Here is a 24,145-nt window from a genome sequence, read left to right on the forward strand (position 1 = left end):
AATAATAAGAATGATTTTGAACATTATTATTATGCATAGTAACATTAATGCACTAAGTTGGGGGGGGGGGGGGGGTGCTGTCGCGCAGGGCGGGGGGGTCGCGAAAAAAGTCCCAAGTCCAAAAGGGGGTCCCCTGAAAAAAAGTTTGGGAACCACTGGTTTAAACAATGAGAAATGTGTGGGTGTGTATGGGTGTGTGCGTGGGTTTGGCAGAAAATTGACAAGGTGTGGCAGTATAAACATAAACGGCGGTGGAACAAAAGGGTTTTTAGGTATTTGAGGTGCCATGGAGCCCTCTCATATAGTATTCATCGCAAGTAGGATGAAGAGGAAACTATCCTAGGAGAAAATATCAGATTTATGTTGCGTCTCCGTTGACTGGATGCATTGCCTCACATCTTACAAGTGGGTTAATGCAGCTTCAAAAGTCCCTGGTTTTATACGTCAAATCGGCGATTGAAAAGGTTTCTTCACATCTTTTCATAAAATGCTGCGCCTTATTTCGTGGATCAGAGGTAATTTTGTTCAGTAAAAAGGAAAATGATATACATATATATAGTTATATCAGGGCTCAAGATTGAGAAAGTTAATTATGTGGATGCAAGGTTATACTCCTCTAGGTGGCATTGGTGCTAGTAAACAAAGAAAAAAAAGAAATATCGATGATTGTTTTCCCCAAACAAGGTAATAGTTTAGAACTGGGCTGCCAAGGGTCGGACATTTCATTTTATCGATCTGTCCCCCATTTCATTTCTGGAACGGTCTTACTGGTTAAAAGATGTGGAATAACACCTCAAACAACACAAAGTCAATATCAGTTCAGTGCTCCGTGGATGAAGTCAGTGGCGTTCGGACCTACTCTCCACCCTGGCGCACACACACAAACCGAGCCAAGGAGCGTTGCGTCCAGCAGCGTTGCGGAGCAGAAAGGAGAACGAGTTTTGATTTTAGGACTTTGTTTAGAGTGATGGACGGAGCTGCGATACACACAAAGTTTTGAGCAGGAGTCAGTGTGGCTGCATAGTGGCGCCGGTCTGAGTGCGCTCATTGGATACACAAACCGGAAGTTCCTCTTTCAAATTATCATAACAATAAAATTCAATTAATTGCCAACGTTTCAATGAAATTGCACAGCGGCTATAGTGCAATTCAAGAGCCTGCAAAGAAATGCACTATCCTGAAAGGAATGAAAATAAATCGTAACTTGGCTATATATTACCTAATTAGCAGGCTGTGATTATTAGTCTGTAGAGTTTCTTGATATAGGAGGTCAGCAAGGAGTGTTTACAGTTGGTTCATGAGGAAAGAGATGTCGAGGCACAAGGCAGTAAAAAATAAAAAGACAAACTATGCAATACACTTTTGCATATTCCTTTGAAAAGAAGGAATATCTCACTTAAAAAAAATTGTGCACAGATTGATGGTTACCAGGCAAAAGACATGCCAACACTGCAACAAAGCCGCCTGCATTGGTTAAGGTGCCACCAAATGAACAAGTTAGTGCCACCAGTAGAAGCCTTGAGCCCTGAACACTCACTTTCTGTTCCAATGCCCTTACCGAAAAGAATAAAATCCTGTGTAATTTCTTCAGGATAAACACCCAGCCACGAAAAACGGCAAACGATATAAAGAGTTTAGTCGGGGGAATATTAAAATATAATCCAGTATTCAAAACCTGGGCAATGTGTGAAAGAAAATTAATTGGTGCAAGAGCTCCTACCAGAACTCTCCCAACCGGTCACGGCTCATTCAGTGGCACAATGAGTTGACTACCCTCCCATTAGATGCAATGAGAGAACCGGGAGGGAGGAAATAACCAATAAACAGACCGCTGACAGGACCAAAGTAGTAGTAGTAGTAGCAGCAGCGGTAACAACAGGCTCCCAGGCCCGCCCGCGCCCACCAAGGGAGACATCCTTACCATTTGCATTGTCCCCGTCGGTCTGCTGCGTGGCGGCGTGGGGGAACACTCGCAGCAGGGACTTCAGCACCAGAGAGAGGGAGTGGTCCAGGAGGGGCCTGAGGGCAGGGTCCAGGGCGCGCCCCGACGGAGCCAGGGCCCTGTGGGAGGACGGGACGATGGTCTGCAGGGCCTTGCTGAAGTCGGCGGCCCCCAGGGTGATGGAGGAGACGTCCAGCTGGAGCTTGACGCTGCTGCTGTAGATCTGCGGGTAGCGGCGTCGCAGCGCCATCAGCGCCGCCTCCGTGCAAAGTGCTTTGAGGTCAGCGCCGCAGTAGCCTAGGAGGGGGGGGGGGGGTGGTGGGTCGAGGGAGGTGAGATCGGTACCTCGTGGTGGAGCTCATATTGTAGTTAGCACTTGAACGGTGTGATCAGACGCTCCATCGCAACATGTCTCGGCCCATTACTAGATAACTTAAGGGGGTATACATCAAGGTGGACACTCCCACTTGTGATGTCCCTAAAACACAGGACAGAAGCTTGATTTTCAAATGGCTTGTTAATGGCTTATCACACTCACATGGGGGGGGGTCTAATAATATCAACTCTTTGAATTAGTGAGCCAATCACGGGCATGCGAAAACCATAGAACTTGTATTGGCCGAACGTCACCTACATGCCTTCTTTCTACAGTCTACGTCTACCTCCCAACAGTCAGACGTAACTAAAAGGGGACAGAGTTGACATCAGCCAAATGTATCACCAATTTTGAGGAAGTTATCATCGGGGTAGCCAAAATAACCTTGTCTCCAATTGTTTTATTTTAAAGGCCTTGAAGAAAATCTTTAATTCATCCCTTTAGCTATGGTATGCAATGTATTATAGATGCATTTTTTTACATATCTAGAAATTCTCTTAACATCCCGACGGAGATCAATAAATGTAGTTCTGATTTTTTTAATAATCATGTATCTATGGCTGTCGTAGCCCAGAATAAGCTCATCCAATCATTCAATCATCCTCATTTATTCTGAGCAGAAGGAAATTATCGGAAGACCAACCTTTCTGTCAACCTCCCTACCTACCTGTCTACCTGCGCTTGACCGAGTCTTCTACAAGGTTCTGTTCTTAAATCCTACATGGTATGGCTGCCTTTATCATGGAGACTTGATTTGTGTTCCTCTTACCGACACATTTCTCTGCCAGCTCGTCCACGAACAGCTCGGCCAATGAGGGGTTCCAGTCCCTTGTTTGGATCTCAAGGATGTGCTTTCGGGCCTGTGGGGGTCAGAGTTCAAAGACAATGTGAGGACGGGAGCAGGTGTGAGGAGAAAGATCGGGGATGGGCACGAGTAGTAAATTCCAAACTCGAGTGATCGAAGGAATTCCTCGAGGATCAATCGAGTACTCGTTAAATCAAATCTATTTTTAGAATGCAACGCATCTGCAGCAGGAATAGGCCTGATGATGAACGGCAATATTACCAACCAAACATGTAATGCTTATTCTCCATCAAAACAGTCAGTTATCAGAGTATTCGTTATTTATTTTTGCAAACGTTCAAAACACATTTTCCTTACAAAAATAAATATGCGTCGTGTTACTGCCTGTAACAGTTTTAAAAAAAACAAAAACGAAACAAGTAGCCTAACCATTACAAATAATTGAAAGCTGCAAATAAAACGGCAGCAACACAGAACGCGCCACACAGAAATGGATACAGTTCATTTGCTTTGTGCCCACGTCATGCGTTAGTGGCGCCGACAGAAAATGCATACATTTGCTTCAGAAAACTTTGTTTGTGTGTATGCAAACTCGAGTTTGCCTGTCCACCAACCGAGTTAATTTGTAACGAGGAGTACTCGAGTAATCGATTCCTCACGCCCATCCCTAGATAGGAGTCATGGGTCCTCGTTGAAAAGTTTGCTTCCTAGAACAGGTGTATGTATGTGTGTGTTTGTGTGTGCGTGCCAAGTGTACCAAGTGAAGTGCTGATGCAATAAACAGTGTCATGTACCTGTTCATGGAACAGGTGCATTGTATTTGAACAGGCCAGTGCACATGACCTCTTATGCAATTGGGATATAAAGCGCCGCAAACAGATCAATAATGCTTAATAAATCTAGAGTGTGTTCCTGCTAACGATTACACGTTTGTTGTGCACCGCTGCGGAAGTGACCCTTTACAAAACCCAGTAAGAGATTACAGCCTGTTCACTTTAGTAGCACCGCCATTATCGTCAAGTAGCGTTTTGATCAACTGAGTCTGAGCAAAAATAACATACGTTATTCAGCAAACGATGAATCATTTCAGAAAAGGACATAAAATAAATTGAAAGAATGTGTTAAGTACCCTCGGATACACAAAGGGAAAAGTCGACGGTCCTTCAAGGAAACACAAGAGCTCCACTGAAAGGCTCACGGCAGTGCTTGTAAGTGCCCTCCTTGCAACCATCTTTTAAAAATACAAAGCAAAGCCGAAGGAGCCGGCACAACATCACGACTCAAGCGCGCTTTCTTGTCTTCCCATTTTTTCGCATTACAAAATATCTTCCAGCCTGACGTTGAACGTCTCGTTCGCCGGTGCACAAGGACGCAGACGGACAAAGTCAACGATAAAAATATAAAATAAGTCCCAACAGCATGCAAAACTGTAGCTGGGGACTTGTGGGGAGCAGTGGCAGAGCCGTGCTGCTTCGACAATGGCCAAGTTGTTTCCCCCCTCGGTGGGCGAGGGGTCACCACTGGGAGTTGAAGGCTCAGCGCCTATTAGGCCTCGATTCCCAACCCTCCAGCTGTGGGTACAAACGACCTGCGGCGACCAATTACGACGGACCCAACGGGGAGAAACCACCCATCCTACGCCGCCCGATCCCATTTGCGCATCGCGTCGCACGCGTGTACGGCAATTCATTCTCATCCGCAATTATCTCTCCGGCGACGGGATGGTTCCGTCGACCACAATAGGACAACCAATCCAGTAAACTGACCGGCTGCCGGGGCATGTACGGCGTGACACTTTAAAATCCCCCCAGCTCGTTATCAACGACAGCGGTGTATGTGCTCGTATTAAACAGCACGCTGAGGAAATGAGAACAGGCTTAATGGATCCACCTTAAATCCCCACATCCCCCATGCGCCTCAGAGTGGAACTTTTAAAAACCGGCAATGTTTTGGATAATGTGGAGTGAAAAAAAAACGAAAACATGTCGACCGCTCGGCTAGAGTGACGTGACAGCTGAGCCGCGGAGACGGTAGTCGTCCCTGCACGACCACGTCTTTTGGTTTTTCGGTGTCGGGGTCGATGCGCGCCCGCCGAGTCAACAACGATGCCGTTGTGTCGGCGGACCTTTTTCACGTCTGGCCCTCACCTTCTTGTCGGGCAGGCTGAAGAGGAACTCCCTGTCAAAGCGGCCCGGCCTTCGGAGAGCGGGGTCGATAGAGTCAAGTCTGTTTGTAGCACCGATGACCACTACCTCCCCGCGGCTGTCCAGCCCGTCCATCAAGGCCAGCAGAGTGGACACGATGGAGCTGAGGGGGTTGGAGGTGGAGGAAGGACAAAAGGACAGTTGTACTTTTGAAGAGGGTGGACGTGTGTTGGCAACAACGGACGTAAGGGCCGTCAAACATCTCCTCCTCTGAATCAAAGGCCTTTCTACTTTGCCACTTTAAGGAATCAGTTTTGTTGCTACGATTGGGCTGGTTCGAGTGACTAACGCTTATTGTTTATTCAATGGTCTTGAACGGATCTTTTTGCCCTTGTCTAAACAGGATGTACAATGGGGTTTTATTCATCATACAGTTCCTATTAAAAATAAACAAGGAAACCATTAGGGGCTCCATTAGTGTTATGTAACCACTGTACACAAGCCTAAGACTGACAGTTGTTTATAATGGACAGGTATTCGCCAACGGACAGAGTAGCCGTACCTGTGTATCTGGTCCTGCCTGCTGGATCGGACAGGAGCCAAGCCGTCGATCTCATCAAAGAAGATGATGGACGGCCTCATCAGGTACGCCTGCCCAAGAGAGGAAGCGGTTTGCATCAAAAGCACAAAATGACAGCTCTGCCCCGGAGCAGGTGGAACAATGGCAGGTGTTGCTCATCTAAATTCAAATGGCCTCCCATTAAAAACCCCGCCACCTGTTATTGCATTTTTTGAGGACGGCAGTGTTTACTGATGGCACTCCTTGCTGCAATTCGTTAAGGTTCACACGCCGTCATGCATAAATAAAATATTTTAGGGGTGGAGTTGGAAGGGGGGGGGGGGGGGGGGGGGGGGATGACATAGACACATCGTATCAGAATTATGGTGATGCATTGGTTTGAAGTAAAAGCAGGTTCCAGCCAATGCATTATGGGGCTGCACTGCTTTAAAGTAAAGTCAGGTTTCAACAAATGCATTATTGGGATGCACTGGGTTAAAGTAAAGTCAGGTTCCAGCCGGGGTTTTGCGTTGACCCACCTGGTCGAAGAGCAGGCGCAGCTGCCGTTCCGACTCGCCGACCCACTTGCTGAGGCAGTCGGCTCCTTTCCTCATGAAGAACGACAACTTCTTGTCGCCATGGCTACACTCGTTGGCGAGCGCCCGTGCCACTAAGGTCTTTCCCGTTCCTGGCGGGCCGTAGAACAGGCAGCCTCTGAAGAAGGGGATGAAGAGGATAGGCTCAGTGTTTGAAGCGATGAGGAAGAGGAGGGAAATAAGTGTTCAATGTCTGCACTGATTCAGCCTTGTAATTGTGTTTCTGTATGTCCTTTGTATGCAGGCTTGAAAGCGATTGTATGGTTTGCTGTGCGTTGTCGATCCTGAAAGGATTTGCTAAATAACTAGACAGACAATAATGCATGATAGCAGATGAAAAGCATTGCCTCAGAAAAAGAATCAGGCTCATTGGTGGCACTCTGAATAAACGGTACTCTACACTGAAGTGTCCTATCCTTCAAAAACTGCTTGGAAAATAAAACCATGAAAACTATATAAACGGCCAAGAGTTTCGAATGATATAACCATCAACACGTCAAGAATTTTGCTAACTGAGAAATCCCAGATTTCTGAGCTTGCATACAAGATGTATCCCAAACCGAGTCCATGCAACTTGTTGGGGCAAATAAACACATCAATGTGTGTAATCGCTAGCCGTGGATGTTGCTCGTGTTGTGTGGGCACTTCCAAACCTCGGAGGCTGAATCTTGAACTTCTCAAAGACTTCTGGGTAAAGTAGCGGGAACACCACCATCTCCTTCAGGGCCTGGATCTGCTTACTGAGCCCTCCCACACTGTCAAACCTCACCTAGGGAAGAGAGCACCAGATGTATTAGTCAATAAACCTTCAAATGTACACGAGATTCCATACCACCCTTCCCGTTTCATAACATCCCGATGATGAGTTTGTTTTAGCTTCTGCACTCCTTCGAAAGTCGTTGCAAACCATGAAATAACAGAACAGAGATAATAATTCAAGTTTTGACTTTGTTTATGCAAAAAGCTTCTGTCCAGCATGATTCCTATCAAGCCTACCAACACTGCGCCAACAGAGTGCCTGCTGTGATGGCTTCGCGACCTACACCCAAGTTACTGTCAGGGGTAACCACTTTGCTTCGGTCTGGGATTTGCTCACGCCCCGGTGTTCCCGCCTTCTGTCTCTACTTACCGAGCTATCGAGGTTCATGGGGTCCACATCTGCTAGGCTGGCACCCACTTTCACCCGGTCCCGCAACACCCCGCCTGACAGCTCCTCGGTGCCCAGATTCATCGGCAAACACCTAGGAGCACCCGTCGAACATATTGGCCACGTGCATATAATAAGGGCAAAGATGAAAACGAAAGAAAGAGAGAGAGAGAGAGACCAAGACACAGAGGGGGAGAGAGAGAGAGAGAGAGAGAGTGAAAACAACAGGGAGACGCAAGGCAGAGGCCCTGGAAGAGAGCCACTACCTGTTCCTGGCCCGCGTCATGCTCTTGCTCTTCCTCCTCTCGAAGCGCTCCTCGTCCGAAGAGGAGGAGGTGTCACTGCTGTGGATGGCGTGTTTCTTCACTCTGAGGGAACAGGGAGGAGACGGGAGATGAGCCCTTTTGTCAGCCTCTCGGCCCCGCATTTTGACTAATGCTTTGCCTGTCGAAAACCAGCATAAGCCCATCTGTTTTCAAGAAAACCCGCGACCACCCTGTCCGATATTACTTCTGGGTGTATAACTCAGCGGCGGCGAGTGAGCGCTGCCAACTGTCCTCTCTCTCCCACTGACAGGCTTAGACGGTCTTCATTAAAATGCTGCTGTTCGGGTATAAGTTAGGCAACACCAGGCCCTCCAACCTTATATGGCTCCTTCTTGCTGGAGATCTGTGGGTGTCGAACAGGGACGGGTTGCTTTGTTTTCTGTTCACAGGCTCTGGGAAAGGCAAACAAAACGGGTAAGGATTCATGAAGCAAGACAAATCAAATTCACGTGAACATATTAGGGGCTGACCGCCTAACAGGCAACTTGACGAATGATTAGTCGCGTGTTTTATTCATGTTTTGGCATGGCAAGGGGGTACTGTCATTGTTATCATGGTCTCCTCTCTCCAGGTTTCATTGTTGTACAAAATAGGATCCTTAGTGGTTCGTTAGTGGCTGGCCTGGGGGTAACCCGCATGGAAAAAGTTTGATCATAAACGCCAGGAACCCCCCGACATTGAAACAGAATTGTACGGTGGTGGTGGTGGATTTTAAATAATCACACACCCTAAAAGCAGCTTATATAGTTTGACCGTTCTTTTTAAGTGAAAAAGTTATTCAACAGTAAATCTGTTGAACATATATCATGAACATATATTGAACATACAACAGATATTCAGGCTCCGAATTACAGCTATGTGACGAGTGGAAGCGAAGACGTGATCACTGTTATGAATCCTGTGTGTCTAGCAGTGTATACCTGCCCAGGAGTCGGACAGCAGCACCTTTCTATATAGAGCGAGCGCTTGGTCAATACTTCCATACAATATGCAATATACAAAGTCAACTACCCTGCTGTAAACAGCAGTCTTCCTAAAACGCAATTCATCCAATTAGGTCTCACGTTTCAAAATGTCTCAAAGGGATAAAACGTTAAAACCGCAGTATAGAATATATTGATACAATATACATTGTTCAGTGTATACACTTTGAATATATAGTGTAGCCTTCTAGCGCTACCAGAATTTAAAGCAGGTAAAACAAATGCTCAGTGTAGGTGCGACGCACAAAGAAGGTTTAAAACAAACATTAAAAACCGACTTTCCATATGTGTAAATCGGTGCAAACTATTCCAGAATTGTTCTGAATAATAGAAAAGCGCATCAAACAAACAAACCGAAATCAGTACGCTGAATCAAAACGTGTTGAAACTAAACTACCTTTTCGACACGAATATGAATGAACAGTGTTGCATACTAAAGTCACAAACTGAAATTAGATTCAAGTCAATTTAAGGCACACAGTGAATAGATTCAAGTAACTGAAGCACAACAGCAAAGTGTACTGGTGGGCTTGCATATCAACAGAACTCCACCTCCAGCGCCTGGGCCTGCTTCGCATTACACATGATGCGCATGCAACAGAACATCAACAAGGATTATGTGTAAGCCGGAAATACAGTATGTCTAACACATTTCCAGTTAACATAGCACACAAGCCCAACTACTGCATCACTCATTCTTGTTTAAAAAAATGAGCATATCTACGTGCTAGGGGGATAGGCAAAGGCGATTTACAATCAAACCCGCCGTGGTAAAGACTCTATCCGCTGGAACGGAGGTTGCCGGTATAGCCAAGTATTCCAAGTATTAAATGGCATTAGTATGCACGTTTAATGAACAATGAGTAATTAATATAGCTAATAAATAATACTGAATTAACTTTAGGCAAAAAAATGGAAAAAAACGCCACAGCTAAAGTTGAATACCCACGTCATTTCAAATAATCGAATATTGGAATGGCGTGCCCATCCCTAGTCTCTGTACAGATTTTGGTAATGCTTGTATCCCTTATAATAACTAAAATTAAATGTAGAAACAAATATCAATGGTTATGAATTAACACCACACTTGACATTTGCCCTTATCTCCAATCATTCATGCTCTCATTGTTTCAAATGTTTGTTCAACTTTCTAATTTTCTCCATTTCAAATTTTAAGAAATGTCAAGTGTGGTCCTCATCCTGATGATGAGGATGAGGACCACACTTGACATTTCTTAAAATTTGAAATGAAAAGAGTTCTAAATATACTAAACAAATAGTCAGAATGGATTGCTCGTAGGCGGGGACAGCCCCGAAGCATAAAACAGATGGCTTCATGTACTAATATCAAGACACGATGCCAGACTCATCACGGATCCAGCACGCCTACATTTGTAGGACTTATGGAGAGACTGCACAGAGCCGGCAATCAGAAAATACAAGTGGCGGAGTTACACCTTGTTTTCTGTTACTTTACAGACCTATTCTACCAAACAAAACTCAGTGGATGAAGCTTTCAGAACGAGGTAATAGAAGTGAATATCGCAGGGTGCCAGTCCAAACAGTGCTCATTTGCAACCTTAACTCTGGCCAGCCAAGTTTGGGTTTGTGAACAAGGCGCTTCCCATCCCCGCCTACAGAAACATGGTTGGTCTAATGCTGCGTTTTATAATCCATCCGTCTCGGAGGTCCGAGGACGTTGCCTAGCGACACGCACGAAAACGCCCCTTTTCCTCGGACGGCGAACTCGCCATCTCGGTTGTACTCAGTGGTGACCGAGCAAAATTCCGAAACAGAATTCAAGATGGCTGCGCCCAGTGTGACTTGAAGTATGAACTGTTTTCATTGTGCTTGGACCACAATGGTGGTTTAAATGGCAATTTCAATCACTCGTATTACTGCAATACCTTACTGCGTCCGTATCTCCGCCTATGGCCTATAGCCTACTTATTTTGGAGCGCCTGGCCCTCTGCCAATGCTACCGCGACTTCAGCTTTCCGGGTGGCGTCCATGTTTTCCTCCACGACCGAGCGAAATAATAAAACGCTTGAAGTATGGGCGCGGCGTCAGATCCGAGATCCGAGTCGGTTCGCAGAGAATACTCAAACACAGCATTAATAAATACGAAGCGAGAGAAAGGGAAACACCCCATTCACCACGATTTGAGCATGTCTGCCATCAGACCTCAGATATCAACACAGGTCTGATGGGTGAGCCTAATGCCAGACTCACCGATAGGCGGAGCCTCGTACCGCTGCATGGCCTTGCGCTGGCGAAGGTTGTACGGCCGGCCGTTGGCCTCCCCTGCCTCCTCTGCTTCATCCTCTTCGTCGTCTTCGTCGTCGTCGTCCTCTGCCTCTTCCCCTTCCTCGCCGTGCGACTCTGAAAAAAGCCGGGTCACGTTGCCTTTCAGAGTCCGTAAACACAGAACGGCTACAGAACGATGGATCACAGCAGGGTCAGACTCGCAACAAACACCTTTTCACTAGAAGCGTGCCATTATGCTTTCTACAAAGTCAGACTTCTCCTCCAAATGGAACTGAACAACTGATTAAAAGTTGTGTTCCAAACATTCCACCACGCCAGCCCAGACAGCCAGCTTCCTGCTATCGGTTGCCTTGCCAAAACAAATGAAATTGTATGATTGTGGAGAACAGACGTCGACACAATAACAGCAGGCCTGCCTACACAGACACTGCCGAAATGGAGGCAAAAGAAAAGCAGACACTTTGTCAACGCCTGACAAGCCGTAAGTCCCGACATCTTTTGGAGGAAGGCAAAAAAATACACGGCACGCGGTGTACGACATAATACACATGGATACATCATTCAGGAAAAGAATCGAATTGCATCTTTGAGCGCTTGCCTCCATTCGCCTTGCATCTACTGACCTTCAGTGCCCTCCTCCTCTTCGTCGTCGTCATCATCATCCTCCTGCTGCTTTTTCTTGCTCAGGACTTTGTGGTGTGGAGGTATGTTGAACGTGTTCCTCCGCAAGGATTTCCGGCGCTTGACTCGTGAGTACATGTCCATGTTCTCCTAAATGAGAAGGCAAAAGGAAAAGGGCTTGTTTACAACGGACAGTCACCCAGTTGTCAATGTGTGCACAAAACAGGGAGCTCTTGTCTGCAGAGTGGAGGGTCTGGGTGGTGTCTAGGGAATCAAGAAATACCAAAAGATTATTATCGGAAACGGGGTCCGAATCTCAGAGAGTACTCGAGTAATCTTGTAGTGCTCAAAATGAGATTGTCCATCTTAATTATATCCATTGGGGAAAATGTGAAACGTGACGTATCCAGTTGAATCGAGGTCCAGTTACGTTACACGGACCTCCTCAGTGTCTCCGGTCCACATGCGCAGACGCTCCACCTCTCGGTTCTGCCGGATGCTGCTGATGTTATCCATCTCCTGCAGAACAGCCTCGGCAGTACTGAGAACCGGCACAGAACAACACATGACACGAGCATTCCTCTTTTCAATAAACACAATACTTCCACGCTAGAGGATATAAGGATTCTAACAAAGAACGAGACAAAACATGGACATTCACAAAGTATACATCGACGAAGAAACCTGAATAATGAATGCTTTTCAAAATGCTGATTATTCCACCTTGCCCATGAGACCCAAGGACACCATAGCCATGAATTCTAGTTCAAGTCCATTTTCGGAGGGAGCATAGTGTAGTGTATTGCATAGACCGGCTACCTGTTGACCAGCTGGTCGAACAGCAGGCTTTGGTTGAGGTGCTCAAACTGGCTCTTCTTCACCCGGCAGCTCACCCGCTTCAGCCCCACGTGACCATTCATGCGAGAGTGATCGTCCCCGCCTCCCGGCTCGTCGCGATGGCTCATATGGGCTGTGGCGTTGACCAAAACACAACATACAGGGAGAACACGTTAGCTGCACGGATCCACCAGAGCAGCCTATAATCCCCAAGTAGATGTAGAGCTCAACATGTGTAATTTTTAGTGAAGGTGTGTGTCATTACCGTGTCCATTTTGCATTGTGCGAGAGGACAGCCTGGGAACAAAACAGAACATTGAGTGTGTCAATCATTTCAACAAGACAAAGGACCATGTAGATTTTGGAAGCATAATCACAGCGGGATGTTAAACCGGCACTGGGTAGGATTTCCAATTAGTATCCTCTAGGGACTCTAGTGGTAGCTTCAGCTGTACAACAGGTAACTGTCGTCGGAACATGTCAACGCTTTAGAAAGAAGTAAAGACTTGTGCTATTTACTACAGAAACCCTAGGTCACTCAAATCTGCTAGCATGTCTTCCAGCAGATAGCAGAATGTTTTTTAACATGACCTTGTCAAAACCAAAACGATATTGTCGCTGGTTTGTCAAAATGTTGTCATGAAAGTGTCAGCCGAAGACAATAGAGGAGCACAACGGAAAAAAATGCGATCAATATGTAAATGACACAACATTAACAGTCAAACAGATACCGCGGACTGGATTGCTGACCTGGTGCGATAAGTGGGGATTTCCCAGTTGACCCGTTGACCCTTGGTCTGGGGAGACGGAGAGGTGTCACTGGAACAGGGGGTGGAGGGAATTTGTCTACGCGTCCGCTTGGAGGGAGGGGTCATCCTCGGGCTGCTGGGACTACTCACGTCACTCACAGGCTCCTTCTAAAGGGGAGGCGAGCATAAGGCAAGCAGACCCATGAAGCACACTGCAGTAGTCACACAAAACAATAACAAAGAGACGCACACACAAAAACATAACCTTGTGGTTCTTTGTTATGCGGCCGAGTTGAAAGAAGAAAATACATAAAAAGGAATTTCAAAAGGACAGAAGAAAGCGAGAATGTATTGGGTGTACCGTGATCATTTGGTATGTTTTTATGAATCTTCACACAATGAGATGCCCACGTCTCCACTGTGTAACTTCAGCTCTTCAGCTCTGATATAACATATCGTTACTGTTGTTAATAGCAACTGTCTGCTAAATCTGCGGTATCGGTGTCTTAAATAAATAACGCACAATAACAAAATTGGGGTATCCAAGGTGAATGAACATGCAAACAGGGGTAGCACACATATCAGCATTATGCAACGCTTATTCTATGCCTTTTTGCATTTTGAGATAAGGTCAACAGGAAAGATGGTTTGTAATAATGACTTAAACGCTAAGCAAAACATGTCACACTCGTTTGGGGATGTTTTAAGATTAAAAAAACCTCAATAAAAAAATAGGAATTGACAGGAAGACAATGTTGAAGGGGTCACCAATTAATTGAATTTAATACAGAGCAATATTGTCGATGTTTGATTATTCCAGTGTGTCCATGACATTGTGACAGCACGGTAACACCTCATTGTTTACATGTTTCACCCCTTGTCACTGTGTAGGTCAACCAATGAAGTAAACCAGAGCTTCATAGCTGGCTGTGGGGAATCTGACGAAAAGCAACAAAAATCGTGTATACTAAAGCCGTCTTTAAGACGTAGCTCACGGACTGCCTTGCTTTAGTTGTATGCGGGGTGTTAACAACATGAAGTTCACTGAGTTCAAGCCTGCTAGGTGTAAGCCAGCCAACTGTTGTGAGCCTGGGACTCCCTTCCCCCACATAGAGCTACAAGGCTAGCGCTAGCATCCCTTAGAGCCCTTCACTTATCACCAAACAATGGCGTGAAGGTAATCCGGACAAACCCGGCAACAGAACACAATTGTAGAGCAGGGACTGCTTCGGTCTAACGTCAAAAGAGCAAACACTTCCCCGTTAAGCTGTCAATTTCTGAAGACAAAAGCATAACAAGTCAGCCGGACAGCAATTGCCCAAACACAAAGGGAACTCAACTTGGGAGCTAGCCTGGAGTTCGAGGCGCTCCTCTGCAGCCAAACAGGGGTATTAAAACCTAGAAACACGAATGACACGTTCGCGAATGACAGCGGACAGAGGCTTGTGTGCCCGCTGAGACGGTGACAATCCCACTGTGTCATGTTTTGCAGTGAATAAAGCCATGTAGAACAGCGAGAGGCAACGGTTAGCTACCTAGCACCCATAGCATAGCCGGCTAACTAGCCGGCAAAGAAAAGACCCCGGCTCTTACATGTTCCTCAGAGTTTGGCTCATTTCTGGACGACGACCTAGTCCTCGACGAGATGAACGGATTGCTAGGCAGAGGCCGTGCTCTCTTTCGTGTGTTCACCATGTCGCTCCCCTCGCGTGTGTGTTTGTTTGTGTCCCTTATTCAGTCTTTCTGTAGGCTCCAAAGCACTGCCTCCCCTCAGTGAGTGCAGCACCGAGGCGCCATTTCTCTTTCTGTCGCTCCGCTCCGCTCTGCTGTCAGCAGGCAGACTGAAGCCGCCGCGCCGACCGACCCGCCAGTCCGGGGCCGTCAGTCTGGGGAACGGGGTTTGACAGGTGTCGTGTCTTTCTGGTGGTGCTGTGAATTAATAAAAGCCTCTGTATGATTTATGCTGCAGTGGCATGACACGAACAACTTTCTGGGGTTTGTGCATGATTAAATATGGTTCGTTCCCACTCACTCGTAGCTTTTCTTTGTGCATTGGTGTAGTTCGATATCAAAAATTGACAACCAGGCCAATACAAATGTGTATATTTCGTGTGTTACATTTCATGTGCTGTATGTTATTGTCCTGTTAAGTAAATCCAAAATGTCACGAAATGTGTTCGAGCCTACATAAATAGCGTGTTTGTATTGATCTCACTACTTGTTGGAGCCCTATGGGAAAGACCTAATACCTCATCCCAATAAATAACGAAGTGTGTGTTTGTGTGCGTGCGTAATCAAGTGTGTGCAATTAAGACACTCAGATCAATCGTGGTTTTGGAAACGAGTTTAGGATACGGCACTACAAGCACAAAATGCTCAACGATTTTATTTCCAGTCTCAGTATTTAATCCCCATGGCATACTCCTCTCCCCCCAAAAAAACTCCTCAGTCGTAAACATTTGTGAAGTTGATAGTAAAATTCCGCTGAGCTCAGCAGCATGACGGCAGTGGGCTGCAGACGGCACTGTGCCTACGTCACAGATATTGCTCAGCACAAGAGTGGCTGCATGCCCTACTAATTTATGGCTGCGCGTTTTAACGCACGGATTAAGGACTGAATACGGATTGGTAAAGAGGATTTATGCTATTACCAAATATATGCATGCAGAATAGGTGTTTCTGTCGGTTTAAATACGCTGGTTTATGTCGCTAAGCTATACACGCCATGGTTGTATATAGTCTACGCCCCCTTATATAATGTACCCTAACATGTTTCTGTGCTTCTGGTGTCTGTCGACACGATAGACATCCTCTTTTTCTGAAATGTGTTGATAGATTTCTATCATGTTGGTAATTGATTTACCACATGCATTGGCCAACGACTGAACGTTACAAATGATTACGCCCCCATTTCGTTGCTTGCTTGATAGGCCCTCGTTTAACTCTTATTTTTGTGTTTTTTTTCCATAGATGGAAAATAAAGAAGACCATGAAAAACATAGATAATACAGAGAGTGGGAATGATGACAACTGGTGGGTTGGTGTCATATCTTTACATGTTATTTATAACAATATAGAATACGTATAGGCTATAACAGTCATAATACTTAAGTTAAGTCACTTAAGTTAGTGGTCTGTCTGTTAATATATAAATCTGTCTTCAAGTAGGTGCTACTACACAATATTGGTCATTTTTTTATAATAACAGACAGACAAATGATGATCTAATGTGAAAAGTTAAAAACTCGATGCAAATAATCACGGAAAGTTGAGCCTCTTCTTTTCCATAATCTCTGAAAGCATTGAAGATAGAACATCATTATGAAGGCAGCAACCCAATATAATGCTTTGCACCGTACTCTTAGTGATGAGAGTGAGGAGGTTCCAATGAGACGGAGCTTCTCGGTCGAGGATCTTTTGGATGAGGTGGAGAAGATTTGCTATGATGCCCCAGGAACCTCAAAGGTATCACAAAGATTTCCATTGCGTTAGCTGTTGCTTTTCAGGGGTCCATAATCATGCACTTCTTAGTCCAGAACTATTTACCCATTTGCATACCTGGATATTTGATGTTGTTCTCTCTCTCTCTCTCTCTCTCTCTCTCTCTCTCTCTCTCTCTCTCTCTCTCTCTCTCTCTCTCTCTCTCTCTCTCTCTCTCTCTCACCCATTCCCTTTCCCTCTCGTTATCAGTTGGTCAAATAAAATCAGGGTCCTAATAATATGTAAATAGAGGCAAATAGACTGACTTGCACTTGGCACAATGTTGATAGTGAAATACGCAGCTTTCCTCAGGTGGAGATGGTGGTGAGGCTGTGGAAGGACGGCTTCACCATCAACGACCAGGAGTTCCGGAGCTACGCCACGCCCGAGAACCAGGACTTCCTGGACACCATAAAACGAGGGTAAAATCCACATCCAGAAAAATACAAACGGTCTCTGGGAATATCTCGTCAACGTTAGAACAAAAAAATGCATGCTATCGCAAATAAAACCGCATCCATCCTCCCATCGAATCGGCAAGAGCTTTTATTTTGGTGAAACCCTCAGTACAATTGTCCTCCAAACAGTTCAATGACTGACTTCACCATAAAGGGTCTCCAGGGGGAAAGATAGCCACACACCTAGAGTGACCTAGAGGGAGTTATAGCGACCTAAAGAAGTGCATCGTGATGACACAGAAACAAAGGGTAAACTGTGGTTCGCTTTATCATCGTCACCCCATTGTGCGCGCTCTCTCTCGCCCCAGGGAGCTCCCGCTGGAGTGGGAGAGCCGAGCAGAGGAGGAGGAGCTGGAGATCAACGTGGAGGACCTGACGGAGGAGCTCTACGTCCCTCGGAAGAAGGCCTTCCACGCCTTCAGCGGTCACGGCTACCGGCTGGGCAGGTGAGAGGCGTACGCAGGGTGTGGATCACGGACGGCCCTCTGGAAGTTTGCCAGAACTAAATGTTTGAGCGGTTTTGATTCCAGTAATACTTTTTATATTGTTTCGCTAGATGAGTTCCCTCAGCATACACATAGACACAGCCCCCCCCCCCCCCCCCCCCCCAAGCTATTCTGAAGATTTATGAAAATCTTTTATCCAAGATTGGTTATAATCCATACATTTTTCAATCGTTTTCTTTATCAATTCCCTAAAGATAAGGACTTATATCGGTGGATTTGTTTAAAGACAGACTTATTTTTGAATGTGTGCGCAATAGGAAGTTCTGCCACTAGGTGTCCCTCTTAAACCACACTGTCCCTCGGCTGTAAAACACCAGCGGGAAAGACGAGGACTGGGAGGAGAGGAACACCATGTCCTGGAGTCTTGAGAGCCCGGGTGTTTGTAATGTTAATACCTCCATCCTCTAGGGAGACGTACAGCACTCCCAATCTGTATCCCTGTGATGATGAGGATGAGGCGAGATGCATCATTCATGCACCTTCTCCACAACTCTTTGATCACCCCCCCACCCCCCACCCCCCACCCCCCCAGTGTGGCGCCCCGAGTCGTGGCCCGATCGCCATCTGTGCACGAGGAAGGAGAGTCCCCTCCTATCCCCATGGTAACACTGGACCATGCCCTGCCCGTCACCTCGCTGCAGATCTGGCTGGCCGACGGGAGGAGACTGGTGCAGCGCTTCAACCTATCGCATCGGTGGGTGTCACGTCGCCGACGGCGCCCGCCGACGTGCGCATCGCACCAGACAGATCAACGACTCTCAAGTCATATTTAGGTCAACAGTGCTAAAAAAACTAAACACAAACTGGAATGTTTTATTTTTTTTATCTTTGGCTATTTTAGGTATCCCACGCTTTTTGGAGTAGGCCTACTACGACTACTCAGTATATTTTGGCGGGTTGAATACCGGGAACACTGGTGAAACAGAGAAAGGGTTTAGTAGCGGGTTATGCGTGTTCCATCTGCCGTGTGAGGAGGGAAGGGAGGAGGGAGGAGGGGCGCTGTAATCTCTCGGCGAATTACGTAATGTTCGGTCCTAGTGCGGTGGGCCAGGAGGCCTGCGTAGTGCATTATGGCTCGTGTTAACCCCCCCCCCCCCGACCCTCCACATCATCTCCATACCTAAGCCCCCCCGACCGACACGCACACATCACACACACGGGCCCCGGACCCGCGGAAAGACATAATCTGAGACGGTAGAGCGATGGAGTGGATCTATAAAATCCCCTGAGGGATTGCATAACCCAAATTCAGTTTTTATCTTTTTTTTATTTTTATATAACAGGGTTAGTGACACACATGGACTGGACGCTGATCCCCCTCTACGTCGTAAAGCGTGCAAAGTGAGCGAAGCGCTGGGACTCACCGTAGGATGGCCTGTGTGTGCCTTGAGGTGCTGGGGTGTCAATAATAGATGGTGTTGCCATTTGTGGAGGTTTATAGACAGAGGGAGGGAGACAGAGAGAGAGAGTGAGAGTGAGAGTGTGTTCATGTACAGCGCCCAAAAACACACACACACACACACACACACACACACACACACACACACACACACACAGACACACGTATACCACACACACACTTCCTCATAGTGAAACGTTTTGGGATAGAATGCTTTACTATCAAACCCAAACGACTGTGAAAGCGCTACTGTCTGCGGGTAAAGAGGGCAGTATTACAGCAAGCTTAAAGGACAATACGGCGGTCTGGGTGATCAAACCATCATAATCGAATCTCCTGGCTTCACTAAACCATCCGTTGCCAATATGCTTGCGGCTATAGAGCGTTTAGCATGAGCGCGCCCGCCAGAAATGAAGGACAATGGCAATGCGGCTCATTCATCTTTTGGAATGAATGCGTGTCGGTTAGGACAGAGTTTGTGGACAAAGCCACCTTTTAAGTACTTTACAAAATGTTTCATCACAAAGACCTTTCCTCCCCCTCTCTTCCATGTCTCACGTATCTCTCTTCCTCTCCGTCTCCAGCGTCAGCGACGTCCATGACTTTGTGTCCCGCTGCCAGAGGACCTGCCCCCCCTTCGTCCTGACCACCTCGCTGCCCTCCAGGGTGCTCCGCGAGGGGGGGCTGAGCCTGGAGGAGGCCGACCTGGCCCACGCCGTCATAGTCCAGAGACCCCTTGACACAGAGGCCCCCTTCGGTCAGTCGTCCTGACCCCGCAACGGACCTGTCCGCGACGACACGCATACACACCCGCACGTAAGCGCCACACACATGCATATTAAGGCAAGCAGACACACACACACACACACACACACACACACACACACACACACACACACACACACACACACACACACACACACACACACACACACACACACACACACACACACACACACACACATATAATAACACACCCACACACCCACAAACACATTAACACAAGCATACACACACACATACACACAACACACACAGACACACACAAAAACACACACAGGCACCCACACCCACCCACATTAACACACGCACACACCCGGACACACACCCTTAACGCGACTGGCCTCTCATGATCTTAGCCTACCCACGCCTTTCCTGTACCGCTGTTCCACGGTTCAACACACCAAGCTAGTGACAGTTTACCTTCTGCTTCCAAGTCAGAGCAGTGAGCCAATAATGACAGGGGGACGTTCTGTTTGGGGGTCCGGGCTGTTTGAAAAACATTTAACCTGTTCTGTTATAAACCTCTGCACCTTTATGTATACCGCTTATCTACTGTATTACTGCCGGTCGTTGCGATCGGGAGTCACAGAAAGCTTTTCCTGGTGTGTTCACGCAAGTCTGGGCGAATTGCCAGACACGTTTTCAGGTGGATTATCATGAAAGTTTGAAATGTTGCTGTGTATGATGTTTGACATGCCATGTCTCATGACCTGGTTTAACCTGACTATGGTGTTCTCGTTACATTTTTGTTCGCTGTGCATCGTTCTGTTTGTGGAAACCTAATTTGGAGGAAGATGTTACAAAATATAGATAAGTTATTAACATAGAGCGGAAATCTATAAAATACAATGCAATATGTATGCATTTTTTGGCTCATCTGATTGTCTGGATTTGATTGGGTCAAGGAATGGGCCTTGCTGATACAAGAGTTTAACAGTAGGTTAACAGTGATATTGCAATAAAAGCTTGAGACTTTTGAAAATGGTTGGTTTGGTTTTTATGCCTGTGTTTCATTTTGAGTCAAAGGAACAGACAAGATACATTGTACTTGCACAAAAACACATGGAGAGGGTGAAAAAGCCATGACTTATTATGTAATAACTCAATAATAATCAGGCTCAGTGAAGCACATCTTAATGACTGCTAGTGTGTGTGTTTGTGTGTATATGTGTGTTTGTGGGTGAGTGAGTGAGTGTCTTTGGTATGTTTGGGAAATTGTGTATTTATGTGTGAAAGTGTGTGTGTGTGTGTGTGTGTGTGTGTGTGTGTGTGTGTGTGTGTGTGTGTGTGTGTGTGTGTGTGTGTGTGTGTGTGTGTGTGTGTGTGTGTGTACGTGTGTACGTGTGTGTGTGTGTGTGTGTGTGTGTGTGTGTGTGTGTGTGTGTGTGTGTGTGTGTGTGTGTGGATTTGTCCGTTTCTGTGTGTCTGTGTACACATTCATATCTTTGTGTTTGCATGAGCCCATGCGTTCAAGTGTGTGTGTGTGTGTGTGTGTGTGTGTGTGTGTGTGTGTGTGTGTGTGTGTGTGTGTGTGTGTGCCATCCTGCCTTGCCCGGGGATAGAAAGCGAGCCTCATTATCCTTGTTCAATATTTAAAGCAGCGGGAGGGGAAAGGCAGGGACGACAGACAGAAGCAAGCCTCTCTCTAACCACCAACCAGCAAGACGGAAGAGCAAGACAAAACGAGAAGGCTTCTGGAATGACCTCCATTCCCTTCCAGAAATAAGCCTCTCCTACATGACGGAGGAGAAGTCAGTAATGTCCTCATAACCGCTGTGACGTCCCCGCCTGGTAATCCTCGATGCACATTTGAAGACATCTGACAACTGAATCCGACGGCTCTCGGGGGTCTTATGTCCGCCCGTCGGAGGGGGTCTGCAAAATAAACAGAAGATAAGACCAGACTTTCCCGCTCCGCTCTGCTTCATTTTTAATAACACCATCAGTGTGGCTTAACATTTCATCCCCATATTTCCTTCTCTCTTCTTTGCAGCTTTGACCCTTTTTCATTTGTTGTTTCACATTCCCCCTTCACGCATTATCTGAAAGGTAATGCCGACCATGTGGCTCATGTTGTTATGGTGGCATGGTGTTTTTTTCTTTTTGTTGTCAATAACCTTCAGATTTAGCTGTAGAGGTCATGCTGAACGTTTGGGATGAGCGGTCTGAGGTCAACTCGCTCTCACTCGCTCTTTTTGTATCTTCTCTCTCTCTCCTCTCCCTCCCTCTCTCCCTCCCTCTCTCTCTCTCTGCCTATCTCCCTCTATCCCTCCCTCTCTCTCTCCCTCCTCTCTCTCTCTCTCTCTCTCTGCCTCTCTCTCTCTCTCTCTTTCTCTCTCTCTGCCTCTCTCTCTCTCTCGCTCTCTCTCTCTCTCGCTCTCTCTCTCGCTCTCGCCCTCTCTCGCTCTCGCCCTCTCTCTCTCTCTCTCTCTCTCTCTCTCTCTCTCTCTCTCTCTCTCTCTCTCTCTCTCTCTCTCTCTCTTGCGTGCGCGCGCTCTTTCTTTGCATGTTTTGCATTGTTGTAGGTCCTGTAGGTCCTGCATGAGGACAGTAATCCTCAATTCAGTTTATTCAGTGTGTCCCACTGCAGTAACACCAGTGGGTCCCAACATGTCCATCTGCCGTTTGGGTCAGTTGACAGGAATATTTGAATATGACTCATGTGCATTTAGGTATTATTAGGCGTCAAAGGATAGCGATATGTGACCTCAGTGGTGGTGTTAGCATGCCAAGATAATTACTGACTTATCCAGTGCAGAGGCATACCTTTTGGAAGGGAGCTTTATAACATCCGAAGGTGGCTCATTGTTCAATAATATTCCTGTTACATCATCACCCACAAAAGAAACCCAACTACATTTCAAACCTGCCAACAGTTGATTCATACCAGCTTAAATTGCGGGTTGGTTGGAATGACAAGGACTCCGCCTCAAGCCATTATGTAACTGAATACATTCCAAGATCAATTCGTTATCGAAACAGTATAGGCTGCAAAGGTTATATCACCCTAGGATCCGAAGTAGGGTGCACATTTGTATTATTTCCATATGCACTGCCTTACTGTTTATCAATGCTTATATCTGTATCAGTACTGATCTTTTCTATTCGACATTTGCATTTTTATTTTGTGTAGCGTGAGAAAAAAAAAGATATTCTGAAAAAAATGTAATAAACATGTCCCTCGGGATTAATAAAGCACTCTGAAATCTGAATATGAGTCGCTTACCACTAGGGGGCGAAGTTCTGTCCCTGACGCCACAGGGAAGGAAAAGAGCGGAGACGCGCAAGGACTCAATCCGCCGCAGTCTCGTTGGTATCTGCTAGAATGAGCCCAAGAGCCCTTCCATCTGATTAACAAATAAACGCTTCTACTATCTGACTGACTGCCCTGCCGGCAGTATCCGTTTATTTTCCATCAACGAGGGGTAAGAAAGACACAATTTTTTTCCTACTCATTGTGTGCGTGTTTTTTTCTTTATGAATTGAACAGGCTGGTTCTCGTAGAAGCACTTAGCCGGAATAACTCTACATGGGACACTTCTTCACATCTGAACTCGTAAGCGTCGTTTCCTAACGACGCTTTGTAAACAACTTAATTGTTGGTTAGTAGACTTCAGCTGTGTGTATTTTCTTGCTGTTTTTATCATGACTAACCTTAGGTTGTATATTGATTGTGAAAAACTGCTTGGAGATGACAGAGATGCGGGAAGGCGGTGGGGGTAGTGTGTGTGTGTGTGTGTGTGTGTGGGGGGGGATGTTACGGTTGGTTCTTTATGAATGTGCGTTGCTTACGTATGGTGTTTTGTGAGTGCGTCTTTTCGGTTGCACACGTGAGTCTCTCTGGATGTATGTGGCTGTTGATGTCAGTTTCCTTGGTCTGTTTTCATGACCATACGTCTGTATTTGTGTGTGTGTGTGCGTGTGCGTGTGCGTGTGTGTATGTGTGTGTTTACGTGTCTGTCTTTATCTCTGTGTTTTTAGACATAAGCATGTTAATGTGTTTGCGTTTTTGTTTGTATATGTGCGTTTTTGTCTGCGTGCGTGTGTTTTATATTGTGTGTCTGTGTGGGAGCGTGTCTGTGTGTGTGCGTCTCTGTGTGTGTATATGTTTGTGCGCCTATGTGGGTGAGTACGTGTATGTGGGTGCGTACGTGTGTGTGTGTGTG

At 46.4% G+C, this 24,145-nt stretch overlaps 2 protein-coding genes across 4 annotated transcripts in view; one reads left to right on the forward strand and one right to left on the reverse strand.

Moving 5' to 3' along the window:
• The window catches only part of atad2b (ATPase family AAA domain containing 2B), a 78,887-nt gene extending 63,108 nt beyond the window's left edge, over positions 1 to 15,779 (reverse strand). Inside the window, exons 1-17 of one of the 2 annotated variants that reach the window (XM_056580665.1) lie at positions 15,386 to 15,779; positions 14,947 to 15,282; positions 13,355 to 13,521; positions 12,870 to 12,901; positions 12,587 to 12,737; positions 12,209 to 12,308; positions 11,770 to 11,917; positions 11,111 to 11,260; positions 8,212 to 8,287; positions 7,836 to 7,937; positions 7,552 to 7,663; positions 7,076 to 7,191; positions 6,366 to 6,540; positions 5,830 to 5,918; positions 5,271 to 5,430; positions 3,088 to 3,178; positions 1,922 to 2,239 (exon numbers count right to left, since the gene is read on the reverse strand). In XM_056580665.1, the coding sequence (XP_056436640.1) occupies positions 1,922 to 2,239; positions 3,088 to 3,178; positions 5,271 to 5,430; positions 5,830 to 5,918; positions 6,366 to 6,540; positions 7,076 to 7,191; positions 7,552 to 7,663; positions 7,836 to 7,937; positions 8,212 to 8,287; positions 11,111 to 11,260; positions 11,770 to 11,917; positions 12,209 to 12,308; positions 12,587 to 12,737; positions 12,870 to 12,901; positions 13,355 to 13,521; positions 14,947 to 15,048 (2,089 nt within the window). In that variant the 5' untranslated portion in view covers positions 15,049 to 15,282; positions 15,386 to 15,779. Of the gene's footprint in view, positions 1 to 1,921; positions 2,240 to 3,087; positions 3,179 to 5,270; positions 5,431 to 5,829; positions 5,919 to 6,365; positions 6,541 to 7,075; positions 7,192 to 7,551; positions 7,664 to 7,835; positions 7,938 to 8,211; positions 8,288 to 11,110; positions 11,261 to 11,769; positions 11,918 to 12,208; positions 12,309 to 12,586; positions 12,738 to 12,869; positions 12,902 to 13,354; positions 13,522 to 14,946 lie in introns of both variants that reach the window. The other variant, XM_056580664.1, reaches the window with a different exon arrangement.
• On the forward strand, positions 13,570 to 20,946 carry ubxn2a (UBX domain protein 2A). Of its 2 annotated transcripts, none has more exons than XM_056580667.1 (7): positions 13,570 to 13,726; positions 16,324 to 16,386; positions 16,719 to 16,818; positions 17,146 to 17,255; positions 17,600 to 17,737; positions 18,330 to 18,491; positions 19,781 to 20,946. In XM_056580667.1, the coding sequence occupies exons 2-7, from the start codon at positions 16,343 to 16,345 to the stop codon at positions 19,965 to 19,967; spliced, it is 741 nt and encodes a 246-aa protein (XP_056436642.1). In that variant the 5' UTR covers positions 13,570 to 13,726; positions 16,324 to 16,342; the 3' UTR covers positions 19,968 to 20,946. The 2 variants fall into 2 exon arrangements, with proteins under 2 accessions (XP_056436642.1, XP_056436641.1); XM_056580666.1 differs by lacking the exon at positions 13,570 to 13,726 and adding an exon at positions 15,896 to 15,981.
• Positions 20,947 to 24,145: the final 3,199 nt, after the last annotated feature.

This window comes from Gadus chalcogrammus, chromosome 21 (genome assembly GCF_026213295.1).
Source record: "Gadus chalcogrammus isolate NIFS_2021 chromosome 21, NIFS_Gcha_1.0, whole genome shotgun sequence".
NCBI lineage: Eukaryota > Metazoa > Chordata > Actinopteri > Gadiformes > Gadidae > Gadus > Gadus chalcogrammus.